Source organism: Staurois parvus, unplaced genomic scaffold (assembly GCF_062004578.1).
Source record: "Staurois parvus isolate SC_StPar_1 unplaced genomic scaffold, SC_StPar_1.0 ptg001240l, whole genome shotgun sequence".
In the NCBI taxonomy this organism is placed as follows: Eukaryota; Metazoa; Chordata; class Amphibia; order Anura; family Ranidae; genus Staurois; species Staurois parvus.
The window spans coordinates 103,269-130,895 of record NW_028319036.1 but is presented as its reverse complement, the minus strand read 5'-3'; the positions used below and the strand labels follow the sequence as shown (position 1 = coordinate 130,895).

At 55.9% G+C, this 27,627-nt stretch overlaps 1 protein-coding gene and 1 pseudogene across 3 annotated transcripts; one reads left to right on the top strand and one right to left on the bottom strand.

Moving 5' to 3' along the window:
- Window positions 1-335: 335 nt before the first annotated feature.
- On the top strand, window positions 336-2,402 carry LOC149437950 (uncharacterized; annotated as a pseudogene). The gene is made up of 4 exons (XR_016307977.1): window positions 336-592; window positions 655-848; window positions 1,190-1,334; window positions 1,509-2,402. The product of XR_016307977.1 is annotated as an uncharacterized LOC149437950 (transcript).
- Window positions 2,403-3,662: 1,260 nt separating this feature from the next.
- Window positions 3,663-26,510, bottom strand: TRIM62 (tripartite motif containing 62). Of its 2 annotated transcripts, none has more exons than XM_089660414.1 (6): window positions 26,424-26,510; window positions 21,430-22,052; window positions 16,480-16,575; window positions 15,573-15,829; window positions 13,644-13,759; window positions 3,663-8,932 (listed from the first exon to the last, which is right to left on the bottom strand). In XM_089660414.1, the coding sequence occupies exons 2-6, from the start codon at window positions 21,835-21,837 to the stop codon at window positions 8,382-8,384; spliced, it is 1,428 nt and encodes a 475-aa protein (XP_089516540.1). In that variant the 5' UTR covers window positions 21,838-22,052; window positions 26,424-26,510; the 3' UTR covers window positions 3,663-8,381. The 2 variants fall into 2 exon arrangements, with proteins under 2 accessions (XP_089516540.1, XP_089516539.1); XM_089660413.1 differs by having other exon boundaries at window positions 21,430-21,878; window positions 26,424-26,502.
- Between the last annotated feature and the right edge of the window lie 1,117 nt (window positions 26,511-27,627).

The following is a 27,627-nucleotide window of genomic DNA, read 5'->3' as shown; positions in this document are numbered from 1 at the left end:
GGCCGGCAATTTACTTCCCTCACTAATAGTTCAGAATTGGGAGTCATAATTAGTGAGGTGATCTGTGCGAGTCGTCCAATCTGCCCGATGGCTGGGGGAGGGGTACTGACAGGAAGTCAGCTGTGCACAGCCAATGATCTTCCTCTCTGCTGACAACGTCTGTTGTGTATTTCATGGCGTGTGCCGCAGGTGACGGGTTCTCTTCATTTCAGATCTACGCCCTGAACAAGGTGATGACCGACTTGGAGCAGCAGCAGTTTGAAGCGTTCTGTAAACAGATGTCCGGGAAATAACGCCCACAGATGGCCAGATACTTCAATCCCAGTATGTCCACCATGGATGACCAGACGGGGTGCTCCCATCCCAGCTCCTCCACCATGGATGACCAGACGGGGTGCTCCCATCCCAGCTCCTCCACCTCTGATGACCAGACGGGGTGCTCCCATCCCAGCTCCTCCACCATGGATGACCAGACAGGGTGCTCCCATCCCAGCTCCTCCACCTCTGATGACCAGACGGGGTGCTCCCATCCCAACTCCTCCACCTCTGATGACCAGACGGGGTGCGCCTATCCCAACTCCTCCACCTCTGATGACCAGACGGGGTGCTCCCATCCCAACTCCTCCACCTCTGATGACCAGACGGGGTGCTCCCATCCCAGCTCCTCCACCATGGATGACCAGACACGGGGTGCTCCCATCCCAGCTCCTCCACCATGGATGACCAGACGGGGTGCTCCCATCCCAACTCCTCCACCTCTGATGACCAGACGGGGTGCTCCCATCCCAACTCCTCCACCTCTGATGACCAGACACGGGGTGCTCCCATCCCAGCATCTCCACCATGGATGACCAGACACGGGTGCTCCCATCCCAACTCCTCCACCTCTGATGACCAGACACGGGGTGCTCCCATCCCAGCTCCTCCACCTCTGATGACCAGACGGGGTGCTCCCATCCCAACTCCTCCACCTCTGATGACCAGACGGGGTGCTCCCATCCCAACTCCTCCACCTCTGATGACCAGACGGGGTGCTCCCATCCCAACTCCTCCACCTCTGATGACCAGACGGGGTACTCCCATCCCAGCTCCTCCACCATGGATGACCAGACACGGGGTGTTCCCATCCCAACTCCTCCACCATAGATGACCAGACACGGGTGCTCCCATCCCAGCTCCTCCACCATAGATGACCAGACGGGGTGCTCCCATCCCAACTCCTCCACCTCTGATGACCAGACACGGGGTGTTCCCATCCCAACTCCTCCACCATAGATGACCAGAGACGGGGTGTTCCCATCCCAACTCCTCCACCATAGATGACCAGACACGGGGTGTTCCCATCCCAACTCCTCCACCTCTGATGACCAGACACGGGGTGTTCCCATCCCAACTCCTCCACCATGGATGACCAGACACGGGTGCTACCATCCCAGCTCCTCCACCTCTGATGACCAGACGGGGTGCTCCCATCCCAACTCCTCCACCTCTGATGACCAGACACGGGGTGCTCCCATCCCAGCTCCTCCACCATGGATGACCAGACACGGGTGCTCCCATCCCAACTCCTCCACCTCTGATGACCAGACGGGGTGCTCCCATCCCAACTCCTCCACCTCTGATGACCAGACACGGGGTGCTCCCATCCCAGCTCCTCCACCATGGATGACCAGACACGGGTGCTCCCATCCCAACTCCTCCACCTCTGATGACCAGACACGGGGTGCTCCCATCCCAACTCCTCCACCATAGATGACCAGACACGGGTGCTCCCATCCCAACTCCTCCACCTCTGATGACCAGACACGGGGTGCTCCCATCCCAACTCCTCCACCATAGATGACCAGACGGGGTGCTCCCATCCCAACTCCTCCACCATAGATGACCAGAGACGGGGTGTTCCCATCCCAACTCCTCCACCATAGATGACCAGAGACGGGGTGCTCCCATCCCAACTCCTCCACCATGGATGACCAGACAGTGTGATCCTATCCCAACTCCTCCACCATGGATGACCAGACGGGGTGCTCCCATCCCAGCTCCTCCACCTCTGATGACCAGACGGGGTGCTCCCATCCCAGCTCCTCCACCACTCTGTACTTTTACTTGTTTTTATGTTGTTTTAGTGGAGTCACTGCTGATTTTTTTTTTTTGTACTTTTATTAAAATCTTTCATACGACCCGACTCTTCCCCGCTGAGCCAGGAGCCGCCGTCCACCACCAGTGACCCGGAACATTCACCCAGCAGAGGAACATTCACCCAGCAGAGGAACAAAAGTATTTTCTTCAGGTGATTCCGGGCGAGTCCAAACCAGGAGACTCCGCCCCTCTGAGAGTTCGTCTATTGTCCTCCCAGGGACACGCCTCCAATAAAGCTGCATCTGCCTGTAAATTCCTCCTAATTCTGTGTGATGGTCTCATTATCGGCCGAAACTCCGAACTTCTGATTATTTGTCCCAACATACAGACACCGGCCAATCAAACACGACCTTTCATTATTTATGTGTGAGCTCCAATCATTTCCTCCCCTCCCCCACTGATCAGACTGTACACTGTAACTTTGTAGGAGGGGGAGGCATTTCCTCAGTCTCCCCTCCCCCACTGATCAGACTGTACACTGTAACTTTGTAGAAGGAGGAGGCAGCATTTCCCACCCTCCACCAGTGTGGGTGCGCCTACATGTCTTCCCACCCTCCTCCACCAATGTGGACACGCCTACATATCTCCCCGCCCTCCTCCAGTGTGGGTGTGTCTACATGTCTTCCCACCTTCCTCTGCCAATGTGGGTGTACCTACATATCTTCCCGCCCTCCTCCACCAGTGTGGGCGTGCCTACGTCTTCCCGCCCTCCTCCTCCAGTGTGGGCGTGCCTACATGTCTTCGCGCCCTCCTCCACCAGTGTGGGCGTGCCTACGTCTTCCCGCCCTTCTCCAGTGTGGGTGTGCCTACATGTCTTCCCACTCTCCCCTGCCAATGTGGGTGTGCCTACGTCTTCCCGCCCTCCTCCTCCAGGGTGGGTGTGCCTACGTCTTCCCGCCCTCCTCCACCAGTGTGGGTGTGTCTACGTCTTCCCACCCTCCAGCAGGGTGGGTGTGCCTACGTCTTCCCACTCTCCCCTGCCAATGTGGGTGTGCCTACGTCTTCCCGCCCTCCTCCTCCAGGGTGGATGTGCCTACGTCTTCCCGCCCTCCTCCACCAGTGTGGGTGTGCCTACGTCTTCCTGCCCTCCTCCACCAGTGTGGGTGTGCCTACGTCTTCCCGCCCTCCTCCACCAGTGTGGGTGTGCCTACGTCTTCCCGCCCTCCTCCACCAGTGTGGGTGTGCCTACGTCTTCCCGCCCTCCTCCAGTGTGGGTGTGCCTACACATGTGACCATCAGAGTGTATGGTCAGCCTTAAGGAAATAAACAGGAAAACATTGCTGACCTCCGAAAAATGCTACTTGACTGACATACTAGTCATTTGACCCATTTCATGGAACCAGCCCACAGCAGCCTATGCTCCTCCCACTGATAGGATATATGAAGGAAGAGTGCGTGGCCAATTGTTCTTATCTCAGCAGTGTTACCGGACTGTAAGCTCAACACCCTGACCACCAGTAGAGGGCGAAGCTGCAGATCTCAATATAAAATATAATTATCCGGCAATAAAGGGACAACCAGACAACCTTTTCACAGTTTATTGTGACATTTCTCTGCGGTGCTGTAACATGATCCGGGTCATATCAGGATTTGCACCTTTTGTTACATCTAAACAACTGCAGATCTGAGACGGAGGAGAACCATGAGATCAACGTCTCCCTCTACATTGGGATGGACATCTCACCGGGTTCTGAGATAAGGCTGAGAAGCTTCTCATGGGGCCTGGTCATGGTGTATCTAGTGGTAGATGGTCACTTCCAGATGGAAGGTGTCATGGTGAAGATGGCTGCTCGCTTCTCCAAGACATTTCTTCAGACCCAACAGCCACACTCAAGGGAAGGAACTTGGTCCATGTAGTGAGGAATACAAAGACCAGGACATTGGGGAGACGAGGCAACCTCCACGAAACAAAAGGTCCAGCATAGGAGGGCAGATTCTACAGGTCGAGACTCGAACTAGGAGGGCAGATTCTACAGGTCGAGACTCGAACTAGGAGGGCAGATTCTACAGGTCGAGACTAGACCTAGGAGGGCAGATTCTAGAGGTCGAGACTAGACCTAGGAGGTCAGATACTACAGGTCAAGACTCGAACTAGGAGGGCAGATTCTACAGGTCGAGACTCGAACTAGGAGGGCAGATTCTACAGGTCGAGACTAGACCTAGGAGGGCAGATTCTAGAGGTCAAGACTCGAACTAGGAGGGCAGATTCTACAGGTCGAGACTAGACCTAGGAGGGCAGATTCTACAGGTCGAGACTAGACCTAGGAGGGCAGATTCTACAGGTCGAGACTAGACCTAGAAGGACAAATGCTTCAGTTGAAGATTCCCATAGGAGGTCAGATACTACAGGTCAAGACTCAACATAATAGGTCAAATTCTACAAGTCAAGACCCCGGCTTAGGAGAATCAACTGGTCAAGGTCTGTCGTAGGACAAATTCTACAGGTCAAGACACAACATAGGAGATCAAATTTTACAGGTCAAGACACCTACATTCTTTCAGGCCAGGGCAGTAAGGTGCACATTTTGGACAGCTGGTTCACAAGAGAATATCTACGTCAAACTGGGACAACCATCCTTGAACAGGGGTGGAGGCCTCCAACACCATCTATCATCCCCATATAATGCCACTTTATCATCTCCACCCTGGCAATTTGACAATTCAAACCTCAGTCATGTGAATGGAAGGACTGACACCCATGCAGACTTCCTGGTGCCAAGGATGGGGATGATGTAACTAGAACAGGGCGGTCCCCCAGCCTTCCCAACCTCCACCTGTACCTGGACAACATATGCCATGGCACATTCCATGATTGAAGGCCTCTACCTATGTGGAGATGAATGTTGGGGGATCTTCAGTGTCTTGGAGAATTTACGAAACGTCTTCAGCATTACAGAACATGTCCATGTGGATGTGACCACCTACTACTCACCTGATTACAGTTCAGGTAGCCAATCACAGACCAGAGTTTAGTTCTCATACACCAGAGAAGAATCAGATTTGGGTGGAATGAAGTGAAAGCAGATTAAAAACGAAAACTGAGGCCGTCAAATTGCTGAGGTGCAATGTCCTCCCTCCTGACTGTGCAATATGCAGCAGATTCTTCTCAGGCAATGTACGATGATAGAAGCTCCAGAGATGTGGGGTGGGGGGGTGGTAATGACTAGAACTCATTCAGAGAATCGGTGGGGAGAATCCTTGTGGAGCTCTCGGGAGGGCAGCACAAGGGAGGGAGGAGCTAAAGAGCGACATTTGTAGACTTGCTTGATTTGTCTGGATGGAGGTCCTCGAAGTGCAATGGTTCTCTGCTCTCACGTCACTCCAACCTCAATGGAGTCCAGTTTTGGGTTACAATGGTCTGTCGGTGAGAAGAGAATTGTTATATGGTGACATGAGGGGGGGGGGGGGGGGGTCTGACCAGTATTGACCTGTTATGGGCGGAGCGTCACAGGGAGGTCAATCACCTACTCCTTCTGTTCATTCCCTCCTTAGCAGCACATAGATTTCAAGTGGCTGAAGCCCAATGCTAGCCAAATGTTTCTAAAGCTCAACCTGTGCTAACAGGGGGCATGCTGACAGGAGGAGAGAGCAGAGAGATGTGCTCATCAGTCTGCGGCTTCTCCTTTCACCACCCAATCATAGACTGGTGGTGGGTTGGTGACGGCCTGAACTCAGACCTCAATTGTAATAGTGTGGGGGGGGGGGGGGGCAGCTCAGGATAGAATGTGAGTATTGCAGCAAATACATTTATAAAGCTTCTAATAGTTCTGTCCATCCACCGGGCTGATCTAAGCTCCTCCCACATCCGCCTCACATTGGTCCTTCATTCGCTGGTTGTGTGATCAGATTGGTACAGTATGTGGAATGCCTCCGGCAGGCAGGAAATGAGCCCTTTTTACCATTGGGCCTCCACATTCGGGGGGGGGGGGGGGGGGGGGGCAGGGAGAGATTGGATCCAGGAATCAGAACGTGTTTTCCCAGAATCCTCTGCTCTGAACGGCTCGCCAGTCTCGGAGAATACGACTCCCACCCTTCGGATTATAGGGGAGGTTTCCCGTGTGGTTGGACGTTCTGTAGGCGGATGAGATCCGGCGAATGTTCCTGGCTCCAGCGTCCGATCCTTCTATATGGCAGATGGAGTCAGTCCTGAAGGGGCGGAGCCTCTCTGCCCTGGTCCTCACCTGCAATACTTTCATTGGTCTACTTGTAGGAGTCAGTCCTGAAGGGGTGGGGCCTCTCCACACCTGTGACTCTTTCATTGGTCCTCTTATAGGAGGTGGGGCCTCCCTGCACTGTTCCACACCTGTGACACTTTCATTGGTCCTCTTATAGGAGGTGGGGCCTCCTTGGACTGACACACGCCTGCGACACTTTCATTGGTCCTCTTATAGGCGGTGGGGCCTCCTTGGACTGACACACGCCTGCGACACTTTCATTGGTCCTCTTATAGGAGGTGGGGCCTCCTTGGACTGACACACGCCTGCGACACTTTCATTGGTCCTCTTATAGGAGGTGGGGCCTCCTTGGACTGACACTTTCATTGGTCCACTTATAGGGGGTGGGGCCTCCTTGGACTGACACACGCCTGCGAAACTTTCATTGGTTCTCTTATAGGGGGTGGGGCCTCCTTGGACTGACACTTTCATTGGTCCTCTTATAATATAGGCTAAATATAGATTGTTTTTGAACCTACCCTAAAATCTTTTTCTTGGGGTCCATAGAGGGACACAGGAATTCATCTACAGTTGGGTTATACTGCCTCCTACAGGAGGACTGGACACCCACAAACAGTAACCGTGTAGGCCAGCCCCCACATAACACCTCCTGTACCCAGCATGCCTCAGCAGGGCCAGCATAAACCAGACAGGTGGGACACTCCAAGAAAAAGAATTTTGGGCAAGTACAGAATCTGACATCGTCCATTGATGGGCACAGGAATCCAGGAACAGCCGGGACATCCATGAGAAGTCCTCCCCTCCAGAGGGGAGGGCAGGAGCCACTGATAGAGCCAAGAAGGGACCAGGAACCGTTGGTAACACACAACTCCCAGGAAGACCAACACTCAGATGTGAAGACTTTGAGGTGGAGCCCCCTGCCAAGCACAACAGGAGGCCACAGAGGATCAGGACACAATGAATCACCACCAAGTGGAATGGTTCCATCCAAGGTCACACTTCGCCCATTGCAGCTAAAGGCTTGGACCAAGAAACCACCAGAACTGGTGGAAGAAGGCAACTGCTTGACAAGCAAAACATAGTCATGGTCAACAGAAAGAACACGGGGGTCAAACCCCAGGAGGACAGGTGCCCACACGGGGGTCAAACCCCAAGAGGACAGGTGCCCACACGGGGGTCAAACCCCAAGAGGACAGGTGCCCACACGGGGGTCAAACCCCAAGAGGACAGGTGCCCACACGGGGGTCAAACCCCAAGAGGACAGGTGCCCACACGGGGGTCAAACCCCAAGAGGACAGGTGCCCACACGGGGGTCAAACCCCAAGAGGACAGGTGCCCACACGGGGGTCAAACCCCAGGAGGACAAGGCCCCCACACGGGGGTCAAACCCCAGGAGGACAAGGCCCCCACACGGGGGTCAAACCCCAGGAGGACAAGGCCCCCACACGGGGGTCAAACCCCAGGAGGACAAGGCCCCCACACGGGGGTCAAACCCCAGGAGGACAAGGCCCCAGAGGGATCACTGAATCAGTCCACAAGAGGGAATGAGCTGGTTTATAAATGAAGGGTCCAAGCCTTACACCCCCACCCTTGGATGTCCGGCAAGATAACCCATCTCCCACGAGATATCTAAGAAGGGTGCTAACCCTCACGGTTTAGTGTCCCCAGGTATAGCCAAGACTGGTTGTTCCCTGCAGTCAGCCTGACTTCTTAGTCCTTAAAGGGGTTCTCAGGAGGCCCCCTAACAAGGACGGGCAGGTGTGAAGGCATACTGTGACCCCAGGCTGATGCCTCTGAACACCAGTAGAATGGGAGGAGAAGCACAAAGTTAGACTTTTGGTTCAGCCGAGCTGAAGAGAAGGCACTCAACCCTGGCTGGGTCCAGGATGGGTTATGGGGGGGCTGTTTTTCTCGAAACCTCCTGTAGGCAGCGGTATAACCCGACTGTTGTGAATTCCTGTGTCCCTCAGCAGACGATGGAGAAAGCTTATTTCTATCTAAATATGGGGTCCCTCCCTCCACCCAGACAGGCAGCAGCATGGTGGGGGGCGGGGGGGGTACACGGCACTATATTCGCACCGTGTTAATGCGTAGCGGTTGTACATTCTTGCCGTTGGCGTGGCTCTGGCCAGGACTGAAATATGAACACAGTCTTCCAGGGAATTTCTCACGGAAGGTGTAGAGCCAGGACATGTCGTCGGCGTTGTAGAAGATGAGAAGACCCTTATCATAGTCCAGGTAGACGCCCACCTTCTCCAACTTGCTCTTGACGTTGAGCCGGGTCCAGGGCTCGGTGCAGGCGCTGTACCGGTTCCCATCATGCATCACGATGCAGTAGAAGCCTTTTCCGGGTTGGATCTGGATACTTCCCTTGCGGCTCACGGCTTCGTGGGCCAGTCCTATCATCCACTGCGTCTTGTCGGAGACCACCACCTCCCAGTAGTGCACGCCTCCATCGAAGACCTGCGAGCCCAACACCGACACCTCCACGTCAAAGCGCTTCGGAGAGTCCATCAGAGGCTGAGGGTGCAAGTTACCGTACGCCACGATTGTACAGTCATCTGATAGGATCAGGCGCTGGTGGGCCGTCACTGGGTCCAACGTCAACGCCGCGGGCACTGAGGAGACACGGAACATGAAAGATTTAGGTGAATCCCGCTACTATGGGAAGGGAGGAGGTGAATGAGCTGTGAATCCTACTACTGGGGGAAGGGAGGAGGTGAATGAGCTGAGAATCCTACCACTACGGGAAGGGAGGAGGTGAATGAGCTGTGAATCCTACCACTACGGGAAGGGAGGAGGTGAATGAGCTGAGAATCCCGCTACTAGGGAGAGGGAGAAGGTGAATGAGCTGTGAATCCCGCAACTACGGGAAGGGAGGAGGTGAATGAGCTGTGAATCCTACTACTGGGGGAAGGGAGGAGGTGAATGAGCTGTGAATCCTGCTACTGGGGGAAGGGAGGAGGTGAATGAGCTGGGAATCCTGCTACTGGGGGAAGGGAGGAGGTGAATGAGCTGGGAATCCTGCTACTGGGGGAAGGGAGGAGGTGAATGAGCTGGGAATCCTACCACTACGGGAAGGGAGGAGGTGAATGAGCTGTGAATCCCGCTACTAGGGAGAGGGAGAAGGTGAATGAGCTGTGAATCCCGCAACTACGGGAAGGGAGGAGGTGAATGAGCCAGGAATCCTACCACTACGGGAAGGGAGGAGGTGAATGAGCTGTGAATCCTGCTACTGGGGGAAGGGAGGAGGTGAATGAGCTGGGAATCCTGCTACTGGGGGAAGGGAGGAGGTGAATGAGCTGTGAATCCTACCACTACGGGAAGGGAGGAGGTGAATGAGCTGTGAATCCTACCACTACGGGAAGGGAGGAGGTGAATGAGCTGTGAATCCTACTACTGGGGGAAGGGAGGAGGTGAATGAGCTGAGAATCCTACTACTGGGGGAAGGGAGGAGGTGAATGAGCTGGGAATCCTACTACTATGGGAAGGGAAGAGGTGAATGAGCTGGGAATCCTACTACTGGGGGAAGGGAGGAGGTGAATGAGATGGGAATCCTGCTACTGGGGGAAGGGAGGAGGTGAATGAGCTGGGAATCCTGCTACTATGGGAAGGGAGGAGGTGAATGAGCTGTGAATCCTGCTACTGGGGGAAGGGAGGAGGTGAATGAGCTGGGAATCCTACCACTACAGGAAGGGAGGAGGTGAATGAGCTGGGAATCCTACCACTACGGGAAGGGAGGAGGTGAATGAGCTGTGAATCCTACTACTGGGGGAAGGGAGGAGGTGAATGAGCTGGGAATCCTACCAGTACGGGAAGAGAGGAGGTGAATGAGCTGTGAATTCCGCAACTAGGGAAAGGGAGGAGGTGAATGAGCTGTGAATCCTACCAGTACGGGAAGGGAGGAGGTGAATGAGCTGGGAATCCTGCTACTGGGGGAAGGGAGGAGGTGAATGAGCTGGGAATCCTGCTACTGGGGGAAGGGAGGAGGTGAATGAGATGGGAATCCTACCACTACAGGAAGGGAGGAGGTGAATGAGCTGTGAATCCTACCAGTACGGGAAGAGAGGAGGTGAATGAGCTGTGAATTCCGCAACTAGGGAAAGGGAGGAGGTGAATGAGCTGGGAATCCTGCTACTGGGGGAAGGGAGGAGGTGAATGAGATGGGAATCCTGCTACTGGGGGAAGGGAGGAGGTGAATGAGATGGGAATCCTACCACTACAGGAAGGGAGGAGGTGAATGAGCTGGGAATCCCGCTACTGGGGGAAGGGAGAAGGTGAATGAGCCAGGAATCCTGCTACTAGGGAGAGGGAGAAGGTGAATGAGCTGTGAATCCCGCTACTGGGGGAAGGGAGAAGGTGAATGAGCTGTGAATCCCGCTACTAGGGAGAGGGAGAAGGTGAATGAGCTGTGAATCCTACTACTGGGGGAAGGGAGGAGGTGAATACGCTGTGAATCCCGCAACTACGGGAAGGGAGGAGGTGAATGAGCTGGGAATCCCGCTACTAGGGAGAGGGAGAAGGTGAATGAGCTGGGAATCCTGCTACTGGGGGAAGGGAGGAGGTGAATGAGCTGGGAATCCCGCTACTGGGGGAAGGGAGGAGGTGAATGAGCTGTGAATCCCGCTACTAGGGAGAGGGAGAAGGTGAATGAGCTGTGAATCCCGCTACTAGGGAGAGGGAGAAGGTGAATGAGCTGGGAATTCCACTGCAAGGATTCTCCTGAAGTCAGTTACATGATGAGGACGATGTGCAGAGTTCAGGATGGAATCCCGGCGACACATTCTATTGTTCTGTACGGAAGGGAATGTTTCCTGGCAAGTCTGTGTCTGCCGGGGAACGTTCTCTCCCTTCCAGGTCAGCTGGACCCACCGCAGGGATCTCAGGGGAACGTTCTCTCCCTTCCAGGTCAGCTGGACCCACCGCAGGGATCTCAGGGGAACGTTCTCTCCCTTCCAGGTCAGCTGGACCCACCGCAGGGATCTCAGGGGAACGTTCTCTCCCTTCCAGGTCAGCGGGACACGCCGCCGGGATCTCAGGGGAACGTTCTCTCCCTTCCAGGTCAGCTGGACACGCCGCCGGGATCTCAGGGGAACGTTCTCTCCCTTCCAGGTCAGCTGGACCCACCGCAGGGATCTCAGGGGAACGTTCTCTCCCTTCCAGGTCAGCTGGGCACACCGCAGGGATCTTAGGGGAACGTTCTCTCCCTTCCAGGTCAGCTGGACCCACCGCAGGGATCTCAGGGGAACGTTCTCTCCCTTCCAGGTCAGCTGGACCCACCGCAGGGATCTCAGGGGAACGTTCTCTCCCTTCCAGGTCAGCTGGGCACACCGCAGGGATCTCAGGGGAACGTTCTCTCCCTTATTCTTACCTGCTTCTGGCCTTCAGATATTGATGTGGGCCACGACAGGCACTTCCTACAATGAATGCTGAGTACAGGAGTCTGGGAGGAATCCTGAACCCCGACATCGCCTGAACCCTGCAGGAGGAAAGGACAGACGTGCCCTCCCCAGCGGCCCCGTCTGCTCGGGGTGATTCTCCCCCAGGCGGGGGCCCCGTCCGCCCTCACACACACCTGTTACACCCAACTTTCTCCAGACATAAATCTGACACGCCTGGTGACAACGAGAGGAAAAACCACCCCGACCACAAATCTGCTGTCACTCATCTCCTGGACTCCAGTGACTGCATCTCTCCGGAATGCACATGTCTGAGCCGGGACTGTTCATACATGTACATTGCCGGGGGGAGGAGTCTGTGCAGAACCCGTCGTGTCCCTGGACTGTCCCTGGGGGGAGGAGTCTGTGCAGAACCCGTCGTGTCCCTGGACTGTCCCTGGGGGGAGGAGTCTGTGCAGAACCCGTCGTGTCCCTGGACTGTCCCTGGGGGGAGGAGTCTGTGCAGAACCCGTCGTGTCCCTGGACTGTCCCTGGGGGGAGGAGTCTGTGCAGAACCCGTCGTGTCCCTGGACTGTCCCTGGGGGGAGGAGTCTGTGCAGAACCTGCCATCTCCCTGGACCGTCCCTGGGGGGGAGGAGTCTGTGCAGAACTCGCCATGGTCCTGGACTGTCTCCGGGGAGGGGGTTCTAGGAGTCTGTGCAGAACCCGCCGCCTCCCCGGACTGTCCCTGGGGGGAGGAGCCTGTGCAGAACCCGCAGCCTCCCCGAGTGTCCCTGGGGGGAGGAGCCTGTGCAGAACCCGCAGCCTCTCTGGACTGTCCCTGGGGGGGGGGGGGGGGGGCTGTGCAGAACCCGTCGTGTCCCTGGACTGTCCCTGGGGGGAGGAGTCTGTGCAGAACCCGCCCTTGTCCCTGGGGGGAGGAGTCTGTGCAGAACCCGCCCTTGTCCCTGGGGGGAGGAGTCTGTGCAGAACCCGCCCTTGTCCCTGGGGGGAGGAGTCTGTGCAGAACCCGCCCTTGTCCCTGGGGGGAGGAGTCTGTGCAGAACCCGCCCTTGTCCCTGGGGGGAGGAGTCTGTGCAGAACCCGCCCTTGTCCCTGGGGGGAGGAGTCTGTGCAGAACCCGCCCTTGTCCCTGGGGGGAGGAGTCTGTGCAGAACCCGCCCTTGTCCCTGGGGGGAGGAGTCTGTGCAGAACCCGCCCTTGTCCCTGGGGGGAGGAGTCTGTGCAGAACCCGCCATGTCCCTGGGGGGAGGAGTCTGTGCAGAACCCGCCATGTCCCTGGGGGGAGGAGTCTGTGCAGAACCCGCCATCTCCCTGGACCGCCCCTGGGGGGGGGGGGGGAGGAGTCTGTGCAGAACCTGCCATCTCCCTGGACCGTCCCTGGGGGGGAGGAGTCTGTGCAGAACCCGCCATGTCCCTGGGGGGAGGAGTCTGTGCAGAACCCGCCATGTCCCTGGGGGGAGGAGTCTGTGCAGAACCCGCCATGTCCCTGGGGGGAGGAGTCTGTGCAGAACCCGCCATGTCCCTGGGGGGAGGAGTCTGTGCAGAACCCGCCATGTCCCTGGGGGGAGGAGTCTGTGCAGAACCCGCCATGTCCCTGGGGGGAGGAGTCTGTGCAGAACCCGCAGCCTCCCTGACTGTCCTTTGTGCATTTTATTCACGTTTAAAATAAGGAAAATCCAGATATGCCCCGCCCCCTCCTCCTCCCCCCGCCCCCTCCTCCCCCCGCCCCCCAATCCTAGGACTGTACAGGGATGGGGGGACTCACTTCGGGAACAGTCAGGAAGAACTGATTTAATGGCTATACCACCTATTCATCATCCAATCACGTTCTCTAAAACACCAGGACAAGACTGATTGGCTGTTCTGGGGGGGGGGACCTGACACAACGGTCGTCCAATCACAGACAAGGAAAGGAAGGTCCTCTTACCTGGGTGGATGTCCTGGAAGAGTGACTTCCAGATGGTGTACTGCAGGGGCCCCATGTACTTGGAGGTGGGGAAGTCTTCATAGGTCAGATTGGTCTCGTGAATCTTCCCCTTCAACCTGGAGAGGAGAATGGAGAGGAATACAATTTACAGATCGCCCAATCACAGCGAGAGACGAGCATCATGTGACAGCTGAGCCGCGGAGGACGCAATCATTTGTATACATTTGCTGCGTTGTCACCGCTAGAAAATATGGGAAATCCTATCAGTGGGGACACAACTGCAATGAATATAACCGACAGAAGCTTTACCCTCCCCCCACTAATCACCTGTGATCTATGGTGAGCGACCTATAGTGCGGGATCTATAGTGCGGGATCTATGCTGGGTGATCTATAGTGCGGGATCTATAGTGCGGGATCTATGCTGGGTGATCTATAGTGCGGGATCTATAGTGCGGGATCTATGCTGGGTGATCTATAGTGCGGGATCTATAGTGTGGGATCTATGCTGGGTGATCTATAGTGCGGGATCTATGGTGAGCGACCTATAGTGCAGGATCTATAGTGCGGGATCTATGCTGGGTGATCTATAGTGCGGGATCTATAGTGTGGGATCATTAGTGTGGGATCTATGCTGGGTGATCTATAGTGCGGGATCTATGGTGAGCGACCTATAGTGTGGGATCTATAGTGCGGGATCTATGCTGAGTGATCTACGGTGAGCGACCTATAGTGCGGGATCTATACTGGGTGAGCTATAGTGTGGGATCTATGGTGAGCAACATATAGTGCGGGATCTATAGTGTGGGATCTACGGTGAGCAACATATAGTGCGGGATCTATAGTGTGGGATCTACGGTGAGCAACATATAGTGTGGGATCTACGGTGAGCAACATATAGTGCGGGATCTATAGTGTGGGATCTACGGTGAGCAACATATAGTGCGGGATCTATAGTGTGGGATCTACGGTGAGCAATCTATAGTGTGGGATCTATGCTGGGTGATCTATAGTGTGGGATCCATGGAGGGAGACCTATAGTGCGGGATCTATGGAGGGCAATCTATAATGTGGGATCTATGGAGGGCAATCTATAATGTGGGATCTATGGCGGGCGATCTATGGTGGGCGATCTATGGTGGGCGATCTATGGTGGGCGATCTATGGGGGGCGATCTATGGGGGGCGATCTATGGGGGGCGATCTATGGGGGGCGATCTATGGGGGGCGATCTATGGTGGGCGATCTATGGAGGGCGATCTATAATGTGGGATCTATGGTGGGTGATCTATGGTGGGTGATCTATGGTGGGTGATCTATGGTGGGTGATCTATGGTGGGTGATCCATGGAGGGCGATCTATAATGTGGGATCTATGGTGGGTGATCTATGGTGGGTGATCTATGGTGGGTGATCTATGGTGGGTGATCTATGGTGGGTGATCTATGGTGGGTGATCTATGGTGGGTGATCTATGGTGGGCGATCTATGGTGGGCGATCTATGGTGGGTGATCTATGGTGGGTGATCTATGGTGGGTGATCTATGGTGGGTGATCTATGGAGGGCGATCTATGGAGGGCGATCTATAATGTGGGATCTATGGTGGGTGATCTATGGTGGGTGATCTATGGTGGGTGATCTATGGTGGGTGATCTATGGTGGGTGATCTATGGTGGGTGATCTATGGTGGGTGATCTATGGTGGGTGATCTATGGTGGGTGATCTATGGTGGGTGAACTATGGTGGGTGAACTATGGTGGGTGATCTATGGAGGGCGATCTATGGAGGGCGATCTATGGTGGGCGATCTATGGTGGGCGATCTATGGTGGGCGATCTATGGAGGGCGATCTATGGTGGGCGATCTATGGAGGGCGATCTATGGTGGGCGATCTATGGAGGGCGATCTGTATGTCTGAAGCCCCCCCCGGTACCTCTCAGACAGCGATGAGATCCCCGCCAGGAAGTTGTGTTTGTCGCCCTCCGCCAGGCGGTCCTGTAGGATCTGCACCCCCTCCTGCACCTTGCGCAGCTGCTGGCTGTAGCGCTGGACCTTGTGCTCGATGTCGGTCAGGGTGCGGGCCGTGTCGGACTCCAGCTCCTCCAGCATGGCCTTCTGGCGCTCTCGCAGCAGGCGGTGGAGGTGCTCGAAGGCCTCGCTGATGGTGGCACGCAGGCTCTTGGCAGAGGACTGGGCAGAGAAGAAAGCACAGGGTGATACTTCCCATAGACTGAAAGAGAACCTGTCACCACAGCTGCAATCGATCCGCACTCGGACCTGGTACGGACATCCGCCATCTTCTTTTTCTGGGGGGGGAGGGGTCTGAATAGAATTGTGATGTCCAATAGGAACAAAGTGAGACCTAGTGCCCTCAGTAATCAGCATGCAGTAAGAGGCCTGCTCAGACACGCCCCCTCCCTTCCTCTGGTGTGAGGGGGTGTGACTGTTACTCAGCTCTGCCAGCACAGAGCCCTGCAGAGGGGAGAGGGAATATTTGGAGGCGTTTCCTAGCCGGGGTCAGTCACAAATCAGAACATCCGAATGGACACGATTCTGACCTGAAACTTCAACCGGGCTTTACATGGTGGGCACAACAGGGGGTCATTGGGTCCGGCTCACTGGCCGGGAGGGGGGGGGGGGATGGGTTGGACAGGGCAGGAAGTCACTTCTTTCAGATTTTGGCCGGTCAGGGAGGGCCTGGATCCTGCCCTGGTGGACCCTCAGGCTGTTCAGGGGCCCCCAGGAGGGACACATTCTCTCCCATGTGGATGATGTTGTGTGCCCGGGGCGCCCCCCCCCCACCAGGACAGGCCCCCCCCCCCCCCCGGACGTGGTCTTACCTTGGTCTCTGCCAGCTGACGTCTCAGTAGTTGGAGGGCCTCGGTGTGGCCCTTGGCGCTCTCCTGCAACGCCTGGAGCTGCTCCTTCAGTTCCCGCTGGAGAGAGACAACAGAGAGGTGAGCCGGATCATCTACCGTGCCCGCCCCCTTCTGGAGAGGTCCTACCACACGGGGGGGGGGAGGGGCCACACCCAGCCACTCCCCCTTATAGAACATCTGAGTGAATCTCTCCCCCTCCTGTTAGGTGCACTCTATAGGACAAGGAATGGGATCCCGGCGTGTGATTGGGCACTTCTGTGCGGATCTCCTCTAAGGTCAGTGCTGGAACAAGGCCCCCTCCCCCCATAGGTTGCTGGCCCAGCTGTTCTTTCGTGGCCCCTTCCTGCTGAAGCACCCAAGGCAGCTGCCTCTTCTGCCTACCCCTCGGTCCAGCCTAAGGTCAGGGAGCCGGTCTGTAGGGAGCAACGTGTCATGTGATCTGTTTTCAGGACTAGCCAATCAGGGCCCTTCTCCCCAATGTCAAGGCTACACGGGGGATACATGTGGCTCCTGGACAGAATAATGGTGCGATGACCAAGAAATCCCCCGTGACCTGGAAGAGCGACGGATCCACGAGTAGGGATCACTCCCACCAGCAGTGACAGTTGGATGGCAGTCGCACACACCGAGGAGATAAGTCCGGGGTGTCCGTCAGTCATGGGCTCCGCGAGAGGAACCACCGACATACATAGAAGGGGATTCCCGCATCCCACCGTGACCATAGAAGGGGATTCCCGCCGAGACCATAGAAGGGGATTCCCACCGAGACCATAGAAGGGGATTCCCGCATCCCGCCGAGACCATAGAAGGGGATTCCCGCATCCCGCCGTGACCATAGAAGGGGATTCCCGCATCCCGCCGTGACCATAGAAGGGGATTCCCGCATCCCGCCGAGACCATAGAAGGGGATTCCCGCATCCCGCCGAGACCATAGAAGGGGATTCCCGCCGTGACCATAGAAGGGGATTCCCGCAGTGACCATAGAAGGGGATTCCCGCATCCCGCCGTGACCATAGAAGGGGATTCCCGCATCCCGCCGTGACCATAGAAGGGGATTCCCGCATCCCGCCGTGACCATAGAAGGGGATTCCCGCATCCCGCCGTGACCATAGAAGGGGATTCCCGCATCCCGCCGTGACCATAGAAGGGGATTCCCGCATCCCGCCGTGACCATAGAAGGGGATTCCCGCATCCCGCCGTGACCATAGAAGGGGATTCCCGCATCCCGCCGTGACCATAGAAGGGGATTCCCGCATCCCGCCGTGACCATAGAAGGGGATTCCCGCATCCCGCCGTGACCATAGAAGGGGATTCCCGCCGTGACCATAGAAGGGGATTCCCGCAGTGACCATAGAAGGGGATTCCCGCATCCCGCCGTGACCATAGAAGGGGATTCCCGCATCCCGCCGTGACCATAGAAGGGGATTCCCGCATCCCGCCGTGACCATAGAAGGGGATTCCCGCCGAGACCATAGAAGGGGATTCCCGCATCCCGCCGAGACCATAGAAGGGGATTCCCGCCGTGACCATAGAAGGGGATTCCCGCCGTGACCATAGAAGGGGATTCCCGCCGTGACCATAGAAGGGGATTCCCGCCGTGACCATAGAAGGGGATTCCCGCATCCCGCCGTGACCATAGAAGGGGATTCCCGCATCCCGCCGAGACCATAGAAGGGGATTCCCGCATCCCGCCGAGACCATAGAAGGGGATTCCCGCCGTGACCATAGAAGGGGATTCCCGCAGTGACCATAGAAGGGGATTCCCGCATCCCGCCGTGACCATAGAAGGGGATTCCCGCATCCCGCCGTGACCATAGAAGGGGATTCCCGCATCCCGCCGTGACCATAGAAGGGGATTCCCGCATCCCGCCGTGACCATAGAAGGGGATTCCCGCATCCCGCCGTGACCATAGAAGGGGATTCCCGCATCCCGCCGTGACCATAGAAGGGGATTCCCGCATCCCGCCGTGACCATAGAAGGGGATTCCCGCATCCCGCCGTGACCATAGAAGGGGATTCCCGCATCCCGCCGTGACCATAGAAGGGGATTCCCGCATCCCGCCGTGACCATAGAAGGGGATTCCCGCCGTGACCATAGAAGGGGATTCCCGCAGTGACCATAGAAGGGGATTCCCGCATCCCGCCGTGACCATAGAAGGGGATTCCCGCATCCCGCCGTGACCATAGAAGGGGATTCCCGCATCCCGCCGTGACCATAGAAGGGGATTCCCGCCGAGACCATAGAAGGGGATTCCCGCATCCCGCCGAGACCATAGAAGGGGATTCCCGCCGTGACCATAGAAGGGGATTCCCGCCGTGACCATAGAAGGGGATTCCCGCCGTGACCATAGAAGGGGATTCCCGCCGTGACCATAGAAGGGGATTCCCGCATCCCGCCGTGACCATAGAAGGGGATTCCCGCATCCCGCCGTGACCATAGAAGGGGATTCCCGCATCCCGCCGTGACCATAGAAGGGGATTCCCGCATCCCGCCGAGACCATAGAAGGGGATTCCCGCATCCCGCCGAGACCATAGAAGGGGATTCCCGCATCCCGCCGAGACCATAGAAGGGGATTCCCGCATCCCGCCGAGACCATAGAAGGGGATTCCCGCATCCCGCCGAGACCATAGAAGGGGATTCCCGCATCCCGCCGAGACCATAGAAGGGGATTCCCGCATCCCGCCGTGACCATAGAAGGGGATTCCCGCATCCCGCCGTGACCATAGAAGGGGATTCCCGCATCCCGCCGTGACCATAGAAGGGGATTCCCGCATCCCGCCGTGACCATAGAAGGGGATTCCCGCATCCCGCCGTGACCATAGAAGGGGATTCCCGCATCCCGCCGTGACCATAGAAGGGGATTCCCGCATCCCGCCGTGACCATAGAAGGGGATTCCCGCATCCCGCCGTGACCATAGAAGGGGATTCCCGCATCCCGCCGTGACCATAGAAGGGGATTCCCACCGAGACCATAGAAGGGGATTCCCACCGAGACCATAGAAGGGGATTCCCACCGAGACCATAGAAGGGGATTCCCGCCGTGACCATAGAAGGGGATTCCCGCATCCCGCCGTCACCATAGAAGGGGATTCCCACATCCCGCCGTCACCATAGAAGGGGATTCCCGCATCCCGCCGTCACCATAGAAGGGGATTCCCGCATCCCGCCGTGACCACAGAAGGGGATTCCTGCTGCCCCATATGAAGTAAAAGCAGTCTCAGCTTGCTCCATCGGAAGCCACGCCCCCAAGGTGTTCTGCTCCGCCCCCGGGTAGGTGTGCAGCTGGGGGAATTCCCTTTTATCTCCATAGTGGATCCTGAGTCTGACTCCCAGCCTGCCCCCATCCTGTGGCTTCCATGCGGGGCCCCCCAAGCTGCATTTCAGGGCCCCCACTGCTAGCTGACACACAGGGAGTGCATTACAGAGGATTAGTGGGGGTCAGTGCTGGGTGCACACCGGGGGGGTTACAGCGCCACCCTCAGGACTCGTGAGGTCAGTACCGGCTGCCAACACTCAGCACTCCTCCGTAGAGCCACATACCCGCCAGATGGAGGTCATCGAAATCACGGGAGCGTCCAGGAACCTCCTACAGACGATGGGGGGCCACAGACGATGGGGGGCCACAAATCTGACACATGAATGAAGCATCAACGTCAATGAGAACCTGTCATGTGAGAAGCCATTGCTGACCCCTAGACCAGTGTGCCCATCCCCAGCCTGGCATGGCCATCCCCAGCCCGATCCCCAACCCAGTGTGCCCATCCCCAGCCTGGCATGGCCATCCCCAGCCCGATCCCCAACCCAGTGTGCCCATCCCCAGCCCGGCGTGGCCATCCCCAGCCCGATCCCCAACCCAGTGTGCCCATCCCCAGCCCGGCGTGGCCATCCCCAGCCCGATCCCCAACCCAGTGTGCCCATCTCCAGCCGGGCGTGGCCATCTCCAGCCGGGCGTGGCCATCCCCAGCCCAGTGTGCCCATCTCCAGCCCGGCGTGGCCATCCCCAGCCCGATCCCCAACCCAGTGTGCCCATCCCTAGCCCGGCGTGGCCATCCCCAGCGCAGCGTGCCATAACCCTGCCCAGCGTGCCGATCCCCAGCCCATCTCTGCCCGTCATGCCGATCCCCTGCCCAGCATGCCGATCCTCTGCCCAGCATGCCCATCCCCTGCCCGTCACGCCGATCCCCAGCCCATCTCTGCCCGTCATGCCGATCCCCAGCCCATCTCTGCCCAGCATGCCGATCCTCTGCCCAGCATGCCCATCCCCTGCCCGTCACGCCGATCCCCAGCCTGATCCCCAACCCAGTGTGCCCATCCCCAGGATGGCGTTCCATAACCCTGACCAGCATGCCCATCCCCTGCCTGTCATGCCCATCCCCTGCCCGTCACGCCGATCCCCTGTCTTCAGTACATTCTGAGTCAGTGACCTGGAACCAGTGAACACGAAGCTGAGACTGTTCTCTGACTCACTCTTGTAATGTGCTGGTTCTGGGACAGAGGTACTGAAGCCAGGGGATCGGCATGGTCAGGGGACCAGCCACAGCAGCCCTGCAGTCCTCTCATTCTGGGGACTTTACATTGGCTGACAACCTATTCTCATTGTGCGTGTGAATGGCCAGCGTTCCGTGCTGACCCAGCTCCCTGACAGAACCTGGAGGACTGTGGAGTCCACAACCTTCACCCGGGGAATAGAGCCGCCTCCATCATACGGAGCACACGGCTGTAACGGCCTTGGAGGGCGGAGCTACGCACATTCGTGGAACTACAACTCTCAGCATATCCCTGACACTGGGGGAATCGCTCCAATGGGATCACAGCTGGAGATTAGGCTCCTCCCCCTCTATATAGAATATTTTCGGTTCCTTGGTTTGGGTTGGCAGCATCACATGACGTGGGCGGCTCACACACTGACCTGCAGCTCCTCGAAGGCCTCGTCCACGTTGGTCACCTGGTGCTGCTCGTGTAGGGAGGGCTCGTCACAGAAGAAGCAGACCACGGCTCGGTCCGTCAGGCAGAACAGCTTCACCTTGTCGTGGTCCTTGCAGGGGAAGGAGCTGCGCTGGGCGCTGAGGATGGCGTCCAGGGGGAAGGCCGAGTACCTCTCCACAATATTCGACAGCTTCAGGCTGGGGGACAGAGTGGGCTCCGAGAAGCTCCTCCGGCACTCCGGACAGTCCAGGGGCCCCCCGTGCTTCTGGCGGCTCCAATGCTCCGTGATACATTTCCGGCAGAAATAATGTTCACAGCCAAAGCTAACCGGATCCTGATAGATGCTGAGACAGATGGAGCACAGGAGCTCGTCCTTCAGGCAACACGCCATCCCAGCCGCAGGAGGAGACCGGACCACGAGAGTCACACGTCCTGCCGAGGAGAGACACTATAATCAACCAATACAGACCACCCAAACATGGCTCTGTGCACAGGAGCTGACACTCTAATGTCCCCTCCCCCCAGACTCTGTACACAGGAGCTCGTCCTTCAGGCAACACGCCATCCCGGCCGCAGGAGGAGACCGGACCACGAGAGTCACACGTCCTGCCGAGGAGAGAGACCCTACAATCAACCAACAGACCACCCAAACATGGCTCTGTGCACAGGAGCTGACACTCTAATGTCCCCTCCCCCCAGTCTCTGTACAGAGGAGCTGACACTCTAATGTCCCCTCCCCCCAGTCTCTGTACAGAGGAGCTTACACTCTAATGTCCCCTCCCCCACATTCCCATTAGTCTCTGTACCAGAGGAGCTTACACTCTAATGTCCCCTCCCCCCACAGTCCCATCAGTCTCTGTACCAGAGGAGCTTACACTCTAATGTCCCCTCCCCCCACAGTCCCATCAGTCTCTGTACCAGAGGAGCTTACACTCTAATGTCCCCTCCCCCACAGTCACATCAGTCTCTGTACCAGAGGAGCTTACACTCTAATGTCCCCTCCCCCACAGTCCCATCAGTCTCTGTACAGAGGAGCTTACACTCTAATGTCCCCTCCCCCACAGTCCCATCAGTCTCTGTACAGAGGAGCTTACACTCTAATGTCCCCTCCCCCACAGTCCCATCAGTCTCTGTACAGAGGAGCTTACACTCTAATGTCCCCTCCCCCACAGTCGCATTAAAATAATAATATAATTTTTCATAAATAAAGATTTTGGTCATTTTCCCCTCCAGGAGACACCAACATTCTTCAGTGAAGAGCAGCTGAGCACCGATGGAGGATGATGATGATGATAGTCGGGTACAGATGGAGGAAGATGATGATAGTCGGGTACAGATGGAGGAGGAGGAGGATGATGATGATGATAGTCGGGTACAGATGGAGGATGATGATGATGATAGTCGGGTACAGATGGAGGAGGATGATGATGATAGTCGGGTACAGATGGAGGAAGATGATGATAGTCGGGTACAGATGGAGGAGGATGATGATAGTCGGGTACAGATGGAGGAGGAGGAGGATGATGATGATGATAGTCGGGTACAGATGGAGGAGGATGATGATGATAGTTGGGTACAGATGGAGGAAGATGATGATAGTCGGGTACAGATGGAGGAGGAGGAGGATGATGATGATGATAGTCGGGTACAGATGGAGGAGGATGATGATGATAGTCGGGTACAGATGGAGGATGATGATGATGATAGTCGGGTACAGATGGAGGAAGATGATGATAGTCGGGTACAGATGGAGGAGGAGGAGGATGATGATGATGATAGTCGGGTACAGATGGAGGAGGATGATGATGATAGTTGGGTACAGATGGAGGATGATGATGATGATAGTCGGGTACAGATGGAGGAGGATGATGATGATAGTCGGGTACAGATGGAGGAGGAGGATGATGATAGTCGGGTACAGATGGAGGAGGATGATGATAGTCGGGTACAGATGGAGGAGGAGGATGATAGTCGGGTACAGATGGAGGAGGAGGAGGATGATGATAGTCGGGTACAGATGGAGGAGGATGATGATGATAGTCGGGTACAGATGGAGGAGGATGATGATGATAGTCGGGTACAGATGGAGGAGGAGGATGATGATGATAGTCGGGTACAGATGGAGGAGGAGGATGATGATGATAGTCGGGTACAGATGGAGGAGGAGGATGATGATGATGATAGTCGGGTGCAGATGGAGGAGGATGATGATGATGATAGTCGGGTGCAGATGGAGGAGGATGATGATGATAGTCGGGTGCAGATGGAGGAGGAGGATGATGATGATAGTCGGGTGCAGATGGGGGGCAGAGGAGAGATCTGACCTCTCGGTGACCATTAAGCTCCCTGTAGTCACCCTTTGTTGGGATTACGAGACCCGACACAGTCAGGGAGGACCAATCAGAGGTGAGTGTGACCCGGATGTATGATGGAGGGATGAGGACAGACATGACATATACAGTATATAGATATACCTGATGAACATTGCTGTATACACACGGGGGGGGGGGGGGGGGGGTCACCTGTCAGCCTGCACTCAGGAGATGACAGATGATACATACAGTGGGGATGGAAAGTTTGGGCCCCCTGCAGAGTTAATATCTTGTACTGCCCCCTTTGGCAAGTATCACGGCTTGTAAACGCTTTTTGTAGCCAGCCAAGAGTCTTTCAGTTCTTGTTGGAGGTATCTTTGCCCATTCTTCCTTACAAAAGTCTTCCAGTTCTTTGAGATTTCTGGGCTGTCTGTCACGCACGGCTCTTCTAAGGTCTATCCATAGATTTTCAATGATGTTGAGGTCAGGAGATTGTGAAGGCCATGGCAAAACCTTCAGTTTACACCTCTTGATGTAATCCCCCGTGGATTTCGAGGTGTGTTTAGGATCATTATCCATTTGTAGAAGCCATCCTCTCTTTAACTTCAGCTTTTTCACAGATGGCATCAAGTTACCATCCAAAATTTGCTGAAATTGTATTGAATCCATTTTTCCTTCTACTGGTGAGATGTTCCCTGTGCCACTGGCTGCAACACAACCCCAAAGCATGATTGATCCAACCCCATGCTTCACAGTTGGACAGAGGTTCTTTTCATTCAATTCTGTGCCCCTTCTTCTCCAAACGTACCTTTGCTCATTCCGGCCAAAAAGTCCAATTTTAACCTCATCGGTCCACAGAACTTGTTTCCAAAATGCATCAGGCTTGTCTATATGTTCATTTGCAAAGTTCAAACGATGATTTTTGTGGTGAGGACGTAGAAGAGGTTTTCTTCTGATGACTCTTCCATGAAGACCATATTTGTACAAGTATCTCTTTATAGTGGAATAGTGACCACAACTCCAGTGTCTGCCAGATCTTTCTGGAGGGATCGTGCCGTCAAACGTGGGTTTTGAATTGTTTTTCTCACAATCCTGCGAGCTGTTCTATCTGATATTTTTCTTGGTCTTCCAGATCTTGCTTTAACTTCCACTGTTCCTGATGACGGCCATTTCTTAATGACATTCCGAACAGAGGATATTGACATCTGAAAACGCTTTGCTATCTTCTTATAGCCTTCTCCAGCTTTGTGAGCGTCAACTATTTTCAGTTTCAGTTTTCTAGACAACTGCTTAGAAGAACCCATGGTGCTGATTGTTGGGGCAAGGTCAGATGAGTCGGGGCATTTAAAACCTTTGAGATTGACATCACCTGGTCTTCCCAGACGATGATTGAGAACAATCCATGACACTGGCAGGTCTCAGCTTGGCAAAGGGGGCCGTGCATGCTATAAATTCTGCAGGGGGCCCAAACTTTTGCAGACGCCATTTTTTTGTTTTCTGTTATTTTGAAAGTGTAAATGATGGAAATAAAATCTAACTTTTGTTGACATATTATAAGAATGTCTAATCTGTAATTTGATGCCTTTTGGAGATTTTTCCATCTTTCCTTGGCTTCTTTATGCACATTAATACACATTTTTAGCTGGGGTGCCCAAACTTTCCATCCCCACTGTATATATATATACACACACATATGGGGGGGGGGGGGTCACCTGTCAGTCTGCACCCAGGAGATGACAGATGATATATATACACACACATATGGGGGGGGGGGGGCACCTGTCAGTCTGCACCCAGGAGATGACAGATGATATATATACACACACATATGGGGGGGGGGGCACCTGTCAGTCTGCACCCAGGAGATGACAGATGATATATATATACACACATATGGGGGGGGGGGGGCACCTGTCAGTCTGCACCCAGGAGATGACAGATGATATATATACACATATGGGGGGGGGGGGGTCACCTGTCAGTCTGCACCCTGGAGATGACAGATGATATATATACACATATGGGGGGGGGGTCACCTGTCAGTCTGCACCCTGGAGATGACAGATGATATATATACACATATGGGGGGGGGGGGTCACCTGTCAGTCTGCACCCAGGAGATGACAGATGATATATATATACACACATATGGGGGGGGGGGGGGTCACCTGTCAGTCTGCACCCAAGAGATGACAGATGATATATATACACACACATATGGGGGGGGGGGGTCACCTGTCAGTCTGCACCCAGGAGATGACAGATGATATATATACACACATGGGGGGGGTCACCTGTCAATCTGCACCCAGGAGATGACAGATGATATATATACACACATGGGGGGGGGGTCACCTGTCAGTCTGCACCCAAGAGATGACAGATGATATATATACACACACATATGGGGGGGGGTCACCTGTCAGTCTGCACCCAGGAGATGACAGATGATATATATACACACACATATGGGGGGGGGGGGGGTCACCTGTCAGTCTGCACCCAGGAGATGACAGATGATATACACACAGGACACGTATACAGATATACCTCTGATGAATAATGACATTGCTGTATACACACATATGGGGGGGGGGGTCACCTGTCAGTCTGCCCTCATTCCCCTCCCCCCCATGGATGATGATGGTTGGGGCCCCTGACTCACCTGGCTCTGCCCTGTGTGGCCCCCAGCTCTGCCCTCTAGGCCCCCCAGGTGTCCATGGCCCCCTCCCAGCTCCTCTCTCCAGCAGCTCCAGGTCAGATCTGATCCCACCCCCCTGGGAGAATGGAAGAGACCACATTGGCTCCTGCAGACAGAGGTCAGAGCTTCCAGGGGCCCCCAGGGCTGCCCTCACTGACTATACAGGGGCCCCTGGATATAGGGCCACAGGGGTCAGGGATCAGTGCTCCCCTCCTATCCCAGCAATCCCCAGATCAGAGATCCATCTTCCGTCCTGCCCCCCCCCCACCAGATCCCGGAATGGTTCATTCCTCCATTTCCTCATTGTTCTGTACAGAGGGGGAGGGAGGGGGAGCTTAAAGGGCCAGAGACCTCAGCAGTGTGCAGGCTGACAGTTCAGGGGGTGCAGGCTGACAGTTCAGGGGGGTGCAGGCTGACAGTTCAGGGGGGTGCAGGCTGACAGTTCAGGGGGTGCAGGCTGACAGTTTGGGGGTGATCAGGGGGTGAAGTCTGACAGTTCAGGGGGTGCAGACTGACAGTTCAGGGGGTGCAGGCTGACAGTTTGGGGGTGATCAGGGGGTGAAGTCTGACAGTTCAGGGGGTGAAGTCTGACAGTTCAGGGGGTGCAGACTGACAGTTCAGGGGGTGCAGGCTGACAGTTCAGGGGGGTGCAGGCTGACAGTTCAGGGGGTGCAGGCTGACAGTTCAGGGGGTGCAGGCTGATAGTTTGGGGGTGATCAGGGGGTGAAGTCTGACAGTTCAGGGGGTGCAGACTGACAGTTCAGGGGGTGCAGGCTGACAGTTCAGGGGGTGCAGGCTGACAGTTTGGGGGTGATCAGGGGGTGAAGTCTGACAGTTCAGGGGGTGCAGACTGACAGTTCAGGGGGTGCAGGCTGACGGTTCAGGGGGTGCAGGCTGACGGTTCAGGGGGTGAAGGCTGACAGTTCAGGGGGTGAAGGCTGACAGTTTGGGGGTGATCAGGGGGTGAAGGCTGACAGTTCAGGGGATCAAGGCTGACAGTTCAGGGGGTGCAGGCTGACAGTTCAGGGGGTGCAGGCTGACAGTTTGGGGGTGATCAGGGGGTGAAGTCTGACAGTTCAGGGGATGCAGACTGACAGTTCAGGGGGTGCAGGCTGACAGTTCAGGGGGTGCAGGCTGACGGTTCAGGGGGTGCAGGCTGACGGTTCAG